At 41.2% G+C, this 16,112-nt stretch overlaps 2 protein-coding genes across 6 annotated transcripts in view; one reads left to right on the plus strand and one right to left on the minus strand.

Moving 5' to 3' along the window:
- The window catches only part of NPC1 (NPC intracellular cholesterol transporter 1), a 52,995-nt gene extending 42,560 nt beyond the window's left edge, over positions 1 to 10,435 (plus strand). The window contains exons 19-25 of the mRNA XM_038392426.2: positions 339 to 454; positions 1,296 to 1,425; positions 1,909 to 2,109; positions 3,555 to 3,786; positions 5,725 to 5,838; positions 8,098 to 8,260; positions 9,059 to 10,435. Of these exons, the coding sequence (XP_038248354.1) occupies positions 339 to 454; positions 1,296 to 1,425; positions 1,909 to 2,109; positions 3,555 to 3,786; positions 5,725 to 5,838; positions 8,098 to 8,260; positions 9,059 to 9,141 (1,039 nt within the window). The 3' untranslated portion in view covers positions 9,142 to 10,435. The remainder of the gene's footprint in view (positions 1 to 338; positions 455 to 1,295; positions 1,426 to 1,908; positions 2,110 to 3,554; positions 3,787 to 5,724; positions 5,839 to 8,097; positions 8,261 to 9,058) is intronic.
- The window catches only part of RMC1 (regulator of MON1-CCZ1), a 28,499-nt gene continuing 21,914 nt past the window's right edge, over positions 9,528 to 16,112 (minus strand). For 3 of the 5 annotated variants that reach the window (XM_038392429.2, XM_038392435.2, XM_043507986.1), the window contains 8 exons: positions 15,227 to 15,355; positions 14,363 to 14,469; positions 13,643 to 13,762; positions 13,242 to 13,319; positions 12,527 to 12,631; positions 12,351 to 12,419; positions 11,781 to 12,006; positions 9,528 to 9,758 (listed from right to left, as the gene is read on the minus strand). In XM_038392429.2, the coding sequence (XP_038248357.1) occupies positions 9,679 to 9,758; positions 11,781 to 12,006; positions 12,351 to 12,419; positions 12,527 to 12,631; positions 13,242 to 13,319; positions 13,643 to 13,762; positions 14,363 to 14,469; positions 15,227 to 15,355 (914 nt within the window). In that variant the 3' untranslated portion in view covers positions 9,528 to 9,678. Of the gene's footprint in view, positions 9,759 to 11,780; positions 12,007 to 12,350; positions 12,420 to 12,526; positions 12,732 to 13,241; positions 13,320 to 13,642; positions 13,763 to 14,362; positions 14,470 to 15,226; positions 15,356 to 16,112 lie in introns of those variants that run through there. The other 2 variants (XM_043507987.1, XM_043507988.1) reach the window with 2 other exon arrangements.

The following is a 16,112-nucleotide window of genomic DNA, read 5'->3' on the forward strand; positions in this document are numbered from 1 at the left end:
TCTGTGAAACCCACCAGCAAAATTTCTCATCCCCTTCTAGTGCTGGTCCACATAAAAGATAACCCACAGCTCCCATTGGCTTAAGTAGCAGAGGTCTGTGCTGTGGATCTAAAGTTCCAATCCTGATGTTGAACCCCATGGGTGTCGATGTCAGAATGATGGAATTTTTTTTTTAGTGTGGCTTTTTAAAAACCTAGTTTGTATGTAATTTCCTATGTTAAAAGAACACTAAAAGTTGTGAAGTTTGAATACTTTTTTTTTAGGAAATTCCAGAATTAAGGTTGTGTCTCTTGAACTATCTATCTGTTATCCATTGGTATCTATTTTTGTTGTTTCAGCACAAGGATAGGCTTTCCCCCCTCTTCATGGATTGATGATTATTTTGATTGGGTTAAACCACAGTCATCCTGCTGCAGAGTTTACAACACTACTGGACAGTTCTGCAATGCTTCAGGTACTCTGCATTTTCTTTTTCATGTTTCCAGTGTTGCTTTAATCATATTTACAAAAGCTTTTCAAATACATTTTCTTCTAAATAAGGATTTGAATCTACCCTCTTCTTTTAATATCAGTGTTCAACCTGCTTTGTGCAACTTTTTTTTTTTTTTTTTTAATTGTCTAAATGTACTTTACTTTCCCATTCTGGAATTATTGCCGTTTCTGGAAGGAGACAAAATTTAATGCAGTTAAAATGTTAAAATGTGCGTTCTTTGAAGATGCCCTTTTGGACAATAATGTTCCCAAAATAACTAATTGGCTTATGGACCACTTTGATCCTTATGAGCTCTAGATAATACAATCAGCAGTTTATGGCCCTCGTGTCTTGAAAATTGCCTGCACTGTGCCTTGTGTATTGGGATCTGTTGTACGGTACTGAATACAGAACACAGAGGTCGGTAACACTATTATAGTCTTTGTATTGGACTAGCCTTATCTAATGTAACAGCAATCCCAAGCACAAAGAAATGGGTGTATTTGATGCAGAAAATATAGGACTTAGTTCTGTATTTTGGGTTTTCTCTCTGGATAGAGTAAGAAGAGTAAAATTTATTTTTATATATAATATATATAAACACTCCTTCTTACGTGTGCGCGCGCACACACTATATATATATATATATAAATATAAAAAATGAGCTACCTTTTATCCAACAGTGAAATAATTAGTTCTTTTAGGGTTGGATGAGCCCTTCAGGTCACTGAGGTGAAACTGGGGATTGTACGTCCTGTAGATGTACCCTTGCCGTCTGGCTGACACTGAGTGCTTTTTTTCTTTCTACTTTTGTTTTTTCCAGTTGTTGATGTATCCTGCATGCGTTGCCGTCCACTGACTCCAGAAGGCAAGCAGAGGCCTCAGGGTGGAGACTTCATGAAATATTTGCCAATGTTCTTGTCCGATAACCCTAATCCTAAATGTGGAAAAGGGTAAGTGCCTATAGACTGAATCAGTTTAATCTCTGTTGAAAATTAGCAAGTGAAATAGGAACCAACACTGACACTTTGTTTATGAAATGTATATCCATCATCCCAAGCCTCTGTGGGCACACTTGCATTTTAATTTTAAAAACATACTGAAATATAGACCACTTAAAAATAGAAAATCCTGTTGTGCTCCTATGAGGCAAAGTTGTAAGTATCAGATTTTCTTTTGTCCTAGTTATCTTGTTTGGAACATCCTACATAAGTGATCAACATACGTGATCTTTTGTGGGGGCACTATTTAGTACTTTAGGAATATTTTCTGATAATACTGTAGAACCCATGTCTTATATCATAAGAATTTGCATATAGTTGGATTTCTCTGCTATTTGCGTTACTTTGAGAACTCCTGATTCTTGGCACCAAATGAAGGTGGTTGATCCTGTTGATGCTTGACCATAAAGTAATACAGTTGCACTTCATTTACAGAGGACATGCTGCATATAGCTCTGCTGTCAACTTCGTAAACAAGAACTCTGATGTTGGAGCTACTTACTTTATGACTTACCATACAGTGCTAAAAACCTCAGCTGACTTCATTGATGCTATGAAAAAAGCACGGATCATAGCAGATAACATTACTGAAACCATGGGCATCAAAGAAAAGAATTACCGTGTGTTCCCTTACAGGTATGTGTGGAATTTTTTGCCCTAGGAATGTGTGTGTATAGTAACTTTGGGGAAGAGGTCATGGGTTCTGGAGAAAATACATACATCCAGCCAACATGCACTAAGAGCTGAGGAAGGATCTTAAAGTATTTTAATTATTTTTTTACTATGATTTAGCAGCTGGAAATAAGGAAAGCCAGCACCATGTGACCACCAGCATGTGTCTCTAGGTCCCAGTCTGAAGACCTCTGTGTTAAGTGGTCTACCAAGACAATTAAATACATTGTTGGAAGTCAGTCGCTTTCCAACCTACTCCTGCCAGGTATTCTTCCAATCTACCCCACAGTAAAGAGAATGTTAGACTTCTCCAGTTTGCAAGAGTTACCTGTGTCTCCAGCTCTTGCTCCACCATCTCTTCTGAGCCATATGTCCTCTGCTTTTCTTTTTCCTATCTGAATCTGTAGAAGGCTGACCAGCCATTCAGGAACTTGTGCAGGTCTTAGGGATTTTCCTTAGATGCCACTATTTCTTCATTTTACCTTCTGCTATTCCCCATCTTTTAACCCCCCTCCCCCCCTTTTTTTATACTTGGTATACTGAACTTTTGGAAAGTTCAAGTGATTCAGTGCTCTAAATTCTTGCTGATAATTGTTGCTGTCCACTTCTTCCTGACCCTCTTCCCTGATGCTTTTTCTAAACTGTGAGTAATCTTCCCTCATTCTAAAATCCCAGTGTTTATAAACAAACAAAAAGCCAACTTTTAAATGCCCAGAAGAGATTTCTTGCTGCTCAGACTCTTCAAAACAGCTGATGAAATTAAATTAGAATCAATATCTTGCAGTAAAACTTATGCCTTTGATTTTCTCCACCTTAAAAAAAACTTTAAAGAATATGAATGTGCTTAACTATATTAATGTTTCATGAAATTCACTTTTTAAAGGTTTAGCCTATTATCTGTATTTGATATCTTCTTTTTTACTGCCCTGTTCTCAAATAAAAAAAACACTTAAGAAAATAGTTCTCTAGGATTAAAGAACTTTTAAAATCTGGTTCCTCTGGTTACTCTATGGCTATGTATTCACTTAAAATTTTACAGTGGCACAGCTGTAGTGCTTTGGTGTAGGCACTTAGTACAGAGATGGGAGAAGTTCTTCTGTGGCTATAGCTAATCCGACTCCATAAGAGGCGGTGGCTAGGTTGATGGAAGGATTCTTCTGTGACCTACTGCTGTCTACACCCAGGGTTAGGTCAGATTAACTATCTCTCAGGGTGTGGATTTTCATGCACTTGAGAGATGTACTTATGCTGATGTAACTTTTTTCCATGTAGATCAAGAAGTCAAGAGGAAGAATAGATAGGGGTTTTCTACAAACCTCAATGACTCAAACACTTATGTCACCAAGAATCTTCTCCCAGATAGGTCTAACCAAATGGATGGCTTTAATGACTGTATCTTCTTTCCACAGTGTGTTTTACGTCTTCTATGAACAGTATCTGACAATTGTGCATGACACCATCTTTAACCTCTGTGTGTCCTTGGGATCGATATTCTTGGTGACGACTGTGCTGCTTGGTTTTGAAGTGTGGGCTGCTGCGATGATATCCATTACTATTGCTATGATACTAGTCAACATGCTGGGAATAATGTGGCTTTGGGGCATAAGCCTGAATGCTGTTTCACTGGTTAATCTTGTTATGGTAAGGTGTGTGTGTGTGTGTGTGTGTGTGTGTGTGTTTAAATGGGCTTTAATGTTCTCAGTGCAAAAGCAACATACATAGCATGTCCTGAAATCTGTGACTGGCATTATCTTGTACATCCTGACAATTGTAACTTAATATCTGTTTTGTATAGAAAACTTGCTAAGGGCATGGCTACACTAATGTATTTACAGTGGCGCACCACTGTAAACTCTCTAGTGTAGCCGCTTTAAGCCAATAGGAGAGCTCTCCAGGGCTGGAACACCCACGGAAAAAAATTAGCAGGTGCTTAGCATCCACTGGCAGCCAACTCCTCCCCCCCGCGTCTCCTGTCCACTGATGGCCATGCTGATCAACTCCTCCCCCTCCCTCCTAGCGCCTCCTGCCCTCTGTGGATCAGCTGTTCTGCAGTGTGCAGGAGGCACTGGGAGGGAGGAGCAGCAGCAGCAGGGATGGGGTGCACTTGGGCGGGGGTGGGATCTTGGGAAAGGGGTGGAGTGCCTGGAGCTGAGTGGGGGAGTTGAGCACCCGTGGGGAAAGTTTGAAGCTGGTGCCTGTGGGCTTAACTACTACAACCCCTGTGAGCAGCAGAAGCTTCGGCGGGAGACACAGCGCTGTCCACATCACCACTTCTGTCAGTATAACTTATGTCGCTTGGGGTGATTGATTCACACCCTTGAGCAACATAAATCATGCTGATGTAAGCTGCAGGGTAGACCTAGCCTTACTCCTATTCTGACAGGAGTGAAGAGGCTAATCTCTTATATTGTGCTTTAGAAAATTTACACGTGTGGGACTTAGCACAGATATTGTTAGAAAGGTAACTGCACGATGTGAGATGGTGTGTAAAACCCATCTCTTTTACAGGCAGTGTGCATACACAGGGAAGAACAGAGCTTGGTTGTATCTTCACTAACTTTTCTGAGTAGCAGCTGTGTTAGTCTGTATTCGCAAAAAGAAAAGGAGTACTTGTGGCACTTGAGAGACTAACAAATGCATCCGATGAAGTGAGCTGTAGCTCACGAAAGCTTATGCTCAAATAAATTTGTTAGTCTCTCAAGTGCCACAAGTACTCCTTTTGTTTTAGGAGATGCTTTAAAGCAGGCTTGAAAAGGGCAGTTGGCCCTCTAGTGCCAAACAGTGGCTGTTGTAAGAGAAATAGGTAGCAAATTAGTGAAGCCCCAGTAAAAACTTGGTTTTATTCAGTGTTTTATGGGCAAGTGAGAACCAGACAGCCAAAAACTATATAAATACAGCTCATTTTCTGATGCTTCATGTCTTGTCCATGCTACAAAATGCTGCTGATGGAGTAAATTAGGTGTATGGTTGAAGGAAGGATTTAAAAGCAAAAGATACGCACTTATAATGGAATCCTGAGAAGAAAAAGTGCTAGTGAGGGAGCACAATGACTTTTTCAGTGCAGACTTACCAATCTCCATTTGAATTTTTCATAATGCAATGTAGATACACGTAAGATCTCCGTGGGTGTTTATCTGCAAATATTGAACCTGTTTTTGGAGTGGTATCAAAACACAGGATCAAAATGTCAAGGTTTGTTACATAAGAAAATGTTTCTACAGCAAGACCAGTTGTGTGTGTCTTTCCTCCGCCCAGTACAGTCAGTGATCCAGTCACTAGCCAGTTTCCTAAGGGTCAATACACTGGTGCTTTTTACATATTAACTGCTTTAATAAATTATATTTAAACCAGTCACTGAGCTCTGTGCTCATGGCTTTGTCACCAGAACGCCCTCTCAAAATTTGCCCTAGAATCTGTGATCCCAGCTTTTTTTTTTAAGTCAAATTGTATGTTTTGACTCTCTTGTATATTTAGACTGGCATCTTGGACGGTAATTTATAGCCTCTTTGGCCTTCAATATATGGGGGCTGAAGTGATCGCTTGGTGCCAAGAAATTAACTGACCTGTTCTTACTTTCAGAGCTGTGGTATCTCAGTGGAGTTCTGCAGTCATGTCACAAGAGCATTCACTGTTAGTACCAAGGCTAGCAGAGTAGAGCGTGCAGAAGAAGCACTCTTCTGCATGGGCAGTTCTGTAAGTGTCTGTTCCTTTGTAGTAATATGTTCCTTTTGTGTGTGTAGACAAAATGACTTAAACTCAAGTTCAGTGCTTTCCCATCATCACTGCAACTTTAATCAAGTAATACATTGTTACTTGCTAAAGCCTTACGTTGTAGGATTAACTTTGCCTGTCATATACTAGGTGTCATTCTGCAATGGTTAACCTTCTGTTATAATGGTGTCAGTCACAATTCCCTGGATGAGTCTAGATTTCTGCTATAGGCCTGCAAATAAGGTTTATAACTTCTGATGTTTGATTTGATTGTAAATTGTGATGCTTAAAATTGACTAAAACTTTCTAAAATTCATTTTTAAGTGTGACTATTCAGTGCTAGGTCATAGCCTGAAATTTTAAAAATGCTTGTGTCAGTTTATTGGCTCAGGTGTTCAGCAGGCAGTATAGAACTCCAAACAGTTTCAGCTTTGACTTCTCTTTAAACTCTCTTTTAATGTAGTTAACCTCAGAGAGCGCTTTCAATCAAAATTAATTGGACTATAGACTAAAGCCTGAGTGAAGCTTGCACAGGCTAGTTATGTTAGCTAACACATGGTATAAATATACTTTTTTGGGGTCTCTGTAGTTACTTGCGTGATCAGCCACACTGATGTTAGTGTCCTTGCTGGTGTTGCATTCCCCCATGTGTGTCACTAGGACTTCTGGGAGCATGGTTCTTAGTGCTGCAGTAAGCTGAACTGCTGTGACTTTCCCAATGAATGGTGTGAGAAATCTTCTGGGCAGGCAAAGGGAATTGTTTTCCAATGCCTTCCCCCCAGCGGTAGTGGTTTTTCCTGTGTCCTCACTACAACATGGGCAGGTTACCGGCCTGATTGCAAGCTTCACTTGGGCTTGAGTGAGGCAGCTAGCCTGGGTTGGAAACTTCAATGAAATTGGGTCAGATGTCTGTGTGGATGGGAGCTGGGTTGGGACAGCATCTGAGTTAAGAACCTGCAGTGAAGTAATCCCCCACAGAATAAAAGTTAAAATCTCAGTGAAGGCAAGGCCATTTTCAGTTTTTCCACCTGGTAGGATTCCCCTCTGCCTTATCTTGACTTGCTTTTTTCTAAGGAAGATGCTCCCTGAATTGGAGCAGGGGCCCGTAGAGGCTTAAATATAATTCAAGCACATGATGATGCTCAAAATGAGATTAAAATCAGCTGGCTGTGTCATGATTAAATGGAACCTTATTGTGGTGATTACACCATGTCGCGTTGGAAGGGGAAATGGTTGTCGGAAAACCTTTTAGCCAAGTCAAAATTCCCTCCTTTAGTTTATTTCTGTAACATCTAAATATAAAGTGAAATTACTAAGGGGGTGAGAGATGAAGTAGTGTTATTGGGGGATTCTTCATCAAGCGGGACTCCCAGGAGACTAACTTTCTTGATCTCATTTTCTTTTTTGATTACATGCTACCCTCTTTTGAATTATACTTATTTTGGCTATATTCCTATTATCCTTCCTCTATTGCAGGCTTGGACAAACTTTTTGTCCCAAGCGCCACAGAATCATAGAATATCAGGGTTGGAAGGGACCTCAGGAGATCATCTAGTCCAACCCCCTGCTCAAAGCAGGGCCAATCTCTAATTTTTGCCCCAGATCCGTAAATGTGAATGCTCACGAAATTGGGGGTAGGGATGCGGGCTCTGGGGCTGGGCCAGAAATGAGTTCAGGGTGAGGGAGGGGGTTCCAGGCTGGGACAGAGTTGCTTGGAGGGTGATCAGGGTGGGGGTTGTGGCATGTGGGGGGGATTAGGGGTGCAGACTCCAGGTGGTGCTTACCTCAAGCAGTGCCATGTCCCCACTCCTGCTCCTATGTGGAGGCACGGCCAGGTGTCTCTGCATGCTGCCCTCGCAGCTCCCATTGACTGCGGTTCCTGGCCAATGGGAGCTGTGGGGCACTGTGGAGCCCCCTGGCTGTCCCTATGCATAGGAGCTGGAGGAGCGGGGCAAGATCCTGCTTCCTGAGGGGAGCTGGAGGGCTGGATTAAAAGGTCAGACAGTCCAGATGCAGTCTGTGGGCTGTAGTTTGCCCACCACTCCTTTATTGAGTTAAATTTAACCCTGCTCTCCGCTGTATAAGGGAGGATTGTACTTTCAAGGAATATTGCAATATTTAAACTTTCAGAAAGGGGTATTTCTTCATTCTCACTGTTTTGCTATTGAATAAGCGAGTCGCATGACACCATGTCATTTTGCATGAAATCACTTACTTATTTTTAACCTCTTCTATGACCAGGTTTTCAGTGGTATCACTCTGACAAAATTTGGAGGAATTGTAGTGTTGTACTTCTCCAAATCCCAAATCTTTCAGATCTTCTACTTCAGGATGTATCTAGCCCTGGTGGTGCTTGGAGCTATCCATGGATTAATATTTCTTCCTGTTATGCTTAGTTATATAGGTAAGAATACACTTGACTGCTAAAGATGGATTTTAAAATTAGTGTGTCCTTCAAATTATCCCTTTCATTCAGTCTACAACTGTATGCCTATATAAACAGCTAGGGATACCTGGTATAGTTGCTTCAAATCCATTGGATCACCTGCTGTGACCCACTTAGTTTAGTTTGTAGTAATTTGGTCCTGTTTACAGCAGACTTTCCATCCCTTTTCAGTAGTCTATAAATATAGTTGCACATCTTGTCGTAGCATTCCTGGAGTGCTACCAATTCCAATAATTTTTGTCTTACTGAGTCTCCTTTCTCAAGCCCTCAGTACAGTATTCTTTCCATCTTTAAGTGAGTCTCCTTCCACTACGCTGTGGGTACAGAAATGTTCACTGTGAAAGAGCTGTCAAGTTAACATCTGTTGTATGAAAAATGCTTAATTCTCCTTCCCCATTTCACCCATTTAGCAAGGGAAACCTCCAGTCTATGCTTTTCTACATCACTTGTATTATGAAAGTAATTATTACCTGATAGTGAGTCATTAGCAGTTGTACTAATTAAAATCTAATCCTCAAAGTTGATTTTGGCATATAGATGTTTGTGTTAAGAATCAATGTTCTAAGTAAGGTGATCTTAATACTTAGAGGGAATACGTTTCAGGAAAGCTGTATTGCCTTTAGAGGAAATGCTTAGTCAAACCAGAACTAGTGGATTAGCTACTTTCTAGCTAACAATACTTCCCATCGAGTTTATAGCTGCCCATATTACTGAAGGAGGATTTCAGAATATAACTCTCCCTTTTCTTTTACTCAGGCCCATCAGTAAATAAAGCTAAAACGCGTGCTGCACAAGAAAGATACAAAGGTACAGAACGAGAGAGACTCCTCTACTTCTAGCCCTTTTAACAGCGTTCAGTGGACTTCATGAACTGTGGCTTGGGCCCCATTCAGCATAAGACTGAACTGCAGCAATGTTCTATGACTATCACACTGACCACGGGTTTAACTTGTACACCAATCCAACTACAGGAGAACAGCAACTTTGGATATAAAGCTTTCAAACTCAGGAACGTTACAAGTGACTCATGGACTAGTATTACTAAAATGAGATGTATTAACAGGATCTCTATTTTAAGAGGCCATCTTTTTTCTTTGAGAAATATAACTAGTTGAAAACTTCTTCCAAAGCAAATTCAAGGTGATGTGTGTATGAGAATGGACTGCCAAACCACTGACGCTACTTTTAAATGCAACTCAATGCAATTTTTGGGCTCTATTTTTAGGGGGAAAAACAAGCCATCACTCCAGAGGTCATGTAGTATTTTTAGTAATATTTGCCACAATGGTCTGTATATACTTTATTATAAAATTTGAAGTTCAAAATCTCATTACTTAAATGCAATAAATTATATGTTTTGTATGAAGAGTACACTTTCAGACAGTAGTAGGCTTCATGAGAGCATGTTCTCCAAAAATCTGCTTGAAGAAGGTGACATGTTCTTCACAATGTTCTCCTACAAGACAGGACAAAAGGCTTAGTTAGCACAAAATCCTATTATATTGTCCCTAAGAGTGGTGGGGTGACACTAAAATCAGAACAAAATCAACTGCACCAATACTGGTGTTTAGGTTTTTCCTACCTGGAAGTGGTTTTTGCTTTACTTGCTTATGTTTTTAGCTTTTTTTTCCTCAGTAGAAGCAGCTACTATTTTTAGAGTGAATGTCCCTTTTAAGGCTTGTCAGCTGAATAGCCTTAAGTGGACATTTGTTAGCTTCTTCTGTTTTTAATGGTGTGACTGTAAGATTGCCTGTAGTGAAAACTGCAAGATCTGGGTATAGTTCTTCTAGGCTAGAGGCATATGCAGCACAAATTTTGCAATAAGTGGGAAGGGAAGTATTAAAGTAGTTAAATGGAAACAGATAGTCCTTTGTTTTGGGTTTAGGTTGAGCATGTTACCTTGAGTCCACAATTGTGGTGGTCACTAATCCATAATTCTCTCATGTTAAAGTGATTTCACACAAGAGGAATGAGACAGCAGGGATGGTGTAAGTTTCAAATAGCTTTTGGTTGAGAATGTTCACTTAACTAATTATTTTGAAAGGCTCTTCTGTATGCACACTTTTGTAAACTTGATATTAGGGGAAGAGCACACCTTGTGTTTCTAATAAACTTAGAGGCTGTTTGTTTATACCTTTGATGTGGAACTTGGCTGTGTGCACTGACAAAGCAACACGTGTATGGGATACAGAGAATGTTTGCTGAAGTTCTAAGTAGTAGCTGCTGTCTTAAGGGATGTCTGTACTGCAGCTTGAGCACAAGTGTACCTGAGGCCCTGGGTCTGCACTTGGGTGATGAGGCAATGTAGCCCTTGCTATTTTTAGTTCAGTGCTCTACTTGGGTTGGGAGGTGCACCCTCAGCTGCAGTGTAGCCATAGTAGGTAAAACAGCATGTCCTTTTTATAAATTAACTCATTTGACTTATTTGGACACCCATTTAGACTCCTGCCACTCATTCAAGTTACAAAATTATCTGCTAAATTACAAGTAATGGCCTCTTTCTTTGCCTCAAGGGAAGTGTCATGAGTTTTAAACACCTGATGAAAGGCTGGTGTGAATCAATTTCATGGTGCTAGTGTTAGAAGCCAACTAGTGCTACAGGAATGTGTACAGTAGGAAAGTTCCCCCACAAGTAACTTTACTGTAGCCAGGGCAAGTTGGAGGTCAAGCTAAACATGTCCATGGCAGTAAGGTAATGAAATCTTTAGCACATTTTCTTTGTGTGGTAGACAAGACAGAGCCTAGTCAAGCCCAAATGCTTTACAGGAATTAGCTAACATGTTTAAGAGCTCTAGTGACCACACAGCTTTGATCCTAATCAAGACATTTCTCTTCCAGCCTTTACTTTTTAATATAAGGTAGAGTTGTTTGTTTTAAAATATGCTGCACTGTCAAAGGCAAACTATTTCATCTATAACTGGAATCATTTTATACATTGTGGGGATAAGGCAGACCACATACAGATACAAGTCTCTCAAGGGGGAAAGATGCAGGGCCATAGTTCTAACAATTAACTTCCATGGCCAACGTTGACCTTGAGGGCATGCCCCCTTCACAATCAAACCAGATGACATTAGCAGAGGTATGGTGAGCCTGAGAAGGAGCCAGAACTTACTAATGTACATTGCCAAGATCCACAGTAATACATCAGATGCCTCCCAGCCACTGGCAGCTCTGCTGATCAGCACCTCCTGATCAGCTGTTTCATGGTGTGCAGGAGGCTGGGGAGGGGCTAGCTCGAGGTTGAGCACCCCCCAGCACATTGGAAAGTTGGCACCTGTAACTCCAGCCCTGGAGTTAGTACCTAGACAAGGAGCTGCATGTGACTCCAAGCCACAAGGTGGTCACCCACATTTTAGCTGTCTTGAGCCAGTGGGGGTAATCTTCCAGTTCCACAGGTTGGGGCCTGGTTAATGAAGCCACTGCTAACTTGACCACACATTTACATTAAAGAAAGGCAGATACGAACTCCATTTACCTGGGGTGAAATTAGGGTTCCCTCGTAGCCTCTGATTTCTTTGTTCAAAGAACTTGAATATGGTATAAAAAAGCATGTTGTCATGTGCCTGCTTTGCTGCATCAAGGAACTTGCGGGCAGAAACACTATCATGTCCTCCAACACCCCTGATGAATCGCAAGGCAGCCAGCACCTGGTACTTAGACAATAGAACTTCTACTATTTCATCGTTTGCTGTAGAAAGTCTCTGCAAAGCCAAGTAACAAGACAAAATTAAAGCCATAAAGTGATATTAATACTGTAGTACAGCCTTATTTACAGTCACCTCTCCTATATACTACCTGTATGATCCAGGTACAATACCGCAGGGTTTTAGTTGTGGGGGAGGGATAGCTCAGTGGTATGAGCATCGGCCTGCTGAACCCAGGGTTGTGAGCTCAATCCTTGAGGGGGCCATTTGGGGATTGGTCCTGCTTTGAGCAGGGGGTTGGACTAGATGGCCTCCTGAGGTCCCTTCCAACCCTGATATTCTGTGATTCCCCCATTCATGTGACATGTTTGAAGCATATTTGTTTACACACTAATTCTTACCTTTAACATGTCCAGAGACAACTGATGTGCAGGGGGATAAATGCTCTCAAGAGACAACAGCAGACAGGCCTGAAACAGTAGCAATAGACTAACTTGAAAGAGTACTATTAAAGTTGAAGTATTACCCTTACTTAATCCTAAAATAGGTGTCATGGAACCCATGTTGACATACATACCAATGGCTTTGAGTCGCTTAGCACATGGTACTGCAGGAACTGATGAAGCATGTAGAACAGGTTGTGCTGAACAAGTGTTTTAATGACCAGTTCATATAGATAATGCTGAGGATGCAAGAGACAGGGAAAGAAACTCTAAAGCAGTTTGACTCAATATCAAGTCTTCAGTTGTTTGTTGGGTTTCAAGATCTTCTAGAAGGTGGAACTGAATAAGATTTTAGTTAGAACCATACATAAGACTTCCAGTTTGAGTACTAGCTTTTCCCTGTTCCCAGTTAAATGTAAGCAGTGTGGCTCAAAAAATGGAAGAAACTTCATTCTGTTGCTCAAATAATTAGACTGAGGCTGCCAGCTTGGTAGCCAATAGAGATGGTGCATTTATCTTTCACATCCGGCTTCGGGTTGGTCTGTGCACACTGAAAGCAGCCTTAGAACCACAGTGATGTATTAAGTTTCAGGTAGCCATTTAGAGACTGGACCCTTCACCTTAAGACCAAGCTGCTGCCAAGGCTTGCTGATTCTTCCTCCACTGCTTTTTGAAAATCTGGACTGTGTTTTGAACTGATCTCTAGAACCCAGAGACACTGCTCAACTCCCACCTCTACTACTGTAACAACCTCCTCACGGCCCATACCACTCTCCTCCCATTCTACAGGAAACAGGATTTAAAAGCATGAGCAGGCACTGCCCCTTACTGCTCTTTGCAGAACTTTACCTGAACTGCAATCTGGAACTGGTTAAGAGAGCGAATGTATTCCATCAAGACTGCTATAGTGAACTTGTGAGGTGCTTCCTATGCAGCAAGAGGAAAAATTATTGTAGTTAAAATCTCGAAGTGGCGACTTGCATACTAGTTAATGGCTTAGATTAGCACCAGATTCTCATGTCAAAGAACTGGCAGAAGTTACTGTTATCTGACCCAACGCTCACTCCACATAATTATGATATTGAACTAGTCTGTTACCAAAGACAGCTTGTGTCTTCAGAAGAATTGTAGTGAGTACCACCAATCTTTCTGTAGTCCCACCCCTCCTCTTAGGAAAATTTCCCTGTCTAGCACTATCAGTTCTTTGCACTTGATTCATTCTCATGTACAAGTTAAGTTTCTTTACTAACCTTCTTTTCAGTAAACACTGACAGAACATGTGTGTACATGTCAGACTGGTCAATAACTGCTTGAGTACGGACTGGTCGTTTCAGAAGGGGATTACCTCGGCTCTGGCCTGTTTCTACCACCTACAACAAGGCAGAGGGAACATGAATAGTCTTATTAACAGGAAACTATTTTGTACTGAGTAGGCTTTATGTACACAGGATTAAGTAATCTAGTATGCGTTAGCCTTTTGCTCTAAAGGTAACATACTGTTTAACTTTGACAAACATTCTTGATCCAACTCTTATTGTACAATGAAAAATCTTCAGCTTTATTCAGTAAGTCAAATTTTGGTAGGGCTTAGTTCTGTACAAGCTAGCCCATAATATATATTAAATACAATGTAGAATGGTGCTTTATTGCAGTGTAGGTTGTTCCCATTGGTATCTGGCTACTCAATAGTTCCAGCAGAAATACTCAAGTTGGGTACAACCTAAAAAAACTGATATGGTTGAAATATTTAGAACACAAGTCAGAAAATTCAAATTAATGGTTCTTCAACAGTATATATAAAAGTAGAACACCTATTATGCTGTAAAGTTGAAGTTCTGTACACATGCAAGGGGGGAAGGTGCACTTGCTGTGGCTAACTGACTTCAGTTTTCATCTCTGTGACGAAAACCGTAAGGGTTAGTATTTTTTGAAATGTGTTGTCTAAATAGCCACTGATGCAGATTACTTACCATGGTATAACTCTGCTCTGCTTCCAAGTACTTTTTATACTCATGATTGAGTTTGTCAAAAACAGTGGCAATCACAGCCAACATTCCCCTGTCTGGTTCGCTTAACACTGAAAGACAATAGCCATAAAAAACAAGATACTGATAAAACAGACTGTCCCTTGTTAGTGGAGTATATACTCCAGTAATGTTTTTACCACAGACTCCTTAAAGGTAACTGTTACAGTCAGCTCTTAAGCACAACAGAGTAGGTCAACTGACCCATGAACATCCTAAATTCCAATTTCCCTTTGCACTAAGGGTATGTCTACACTATGGGTGGTACAGCTGCAGCAATGCTGCTGAAGCACCTGTAGCATAGACACTTCCCACATCAACAAGATGTTTTTCTGTATGTGTCGGTAATCCACCGCTCAGGTGTGTCAGCATGGCTAGATATACATTTTAAGTACAGACTATAGTAAGCACTATGATTAATTGGAATGCAAATGCCTTTTGCCAGGATATGAAGTTTCATTTGGTGAAATCAAGAACTGGGTTCAAAGAAGGAACCAGACTCATCTTACATTTTCAAGCATGTGCACACAATAGCATCCAAAATGATTTTGAGAGAGAGATTAAAAAGCAACATGGCTAGATATTGTTGGCAGCATAGGCAACATCACTGATGAGAAACTATGTTTATAATGTGATTCAGTCACTGGTACACAAAATGCTCCCCTATTTTAGTCCCTGGTAGTTCACAAAATAAGATACTGAGCTCAAGGCAATGGAGAACTAGCCTTCAATGAGGACAGTATAGGAAGACACCTCTGCAATGCTCCAAGAATGAGATGGAGAGACACAACCAGTAAGAGCAAGACTTACTCTGAGAACACACAGATAGGATAACCATTTTGCATTCCTTTCTCTGGAGAAGAAAATCCATTAGCTTTCCTTTATCTGGCAAGAGGTTAACCACAGGCTCAAGTTTCACCTCAAGATTCCAGAGATAACCTAGATTTGAGAGAGCCAACCATCAAGCTTTATTAAAAATATTAACTAAAACAAATCTAATCACACAACTAGTGAGGACCACTTAAGTTTTGACTTAAATGAAAAGTCATAAATGACAGTCTTCTATATCCATCAAGTTATTTTACACTTAGGCCTTGTCTATACTACAAAGTTTTGTTAGCAACAGTTATGCCACTTTAATTAAAGCACTTCAATTAAAATAGCTGTTGCATGTCCACACTAGTTCCTTGTGTCAACAGAGTGCATCCACACTAGCAGCTCTTGCATTGACACAGAGAGCAGTACACTCTGATAGCTATCCCACTGTGCAACTGGTCACAAGGTGCTTTGGGAAGGGTTTGCAATGCTTCATGGGGCAGATGCAGTGTCACATGATGTAGGTTTCTCAATCCTACCATTCCATGGGAATCGTAGTAGATTGCCAGCCACTTTTCAACTGGGGGGGGGGGGAAGGAGGAAGGAGAGTGGTGTGTGTCTGGGTTGCTGGAGACAGCAGGCTGACCAACCTATCCTGAGGGAGGGGGACACCCCACCCCACATCAGCTCCCAGCTCTGCTCAGCACAGCAGTCTCTCCGGAAGCAGCCCTCTTCCGCTCTGCCTATGGTTCTGTGATTCCCTCCAAGTTCTCCCACAGCATTCTCAGGAGCAGCATCCTGAGCAGCCCTGTGAGCTCTCTGTGCTGAGATATGTCCCCTTCCCCTCCTCCCCGCGGCAGCAGTCTGCCTGCAGCTGTGT

Source organism: Dermochelys coriacea, chromosome 2 (assembly GCF_009764565.3).
Source record: "Dermochelys coriacea isolate rDerCor1 chromosome 2, rDerCor1.pri.v4, whole genome shotgun sequence".
Lineage (NCBI taxonomy): Eukaryota > Metazoa > Chordata > Testudines > Dermochelyidae > Dermochelys > Dermochelys coriacea.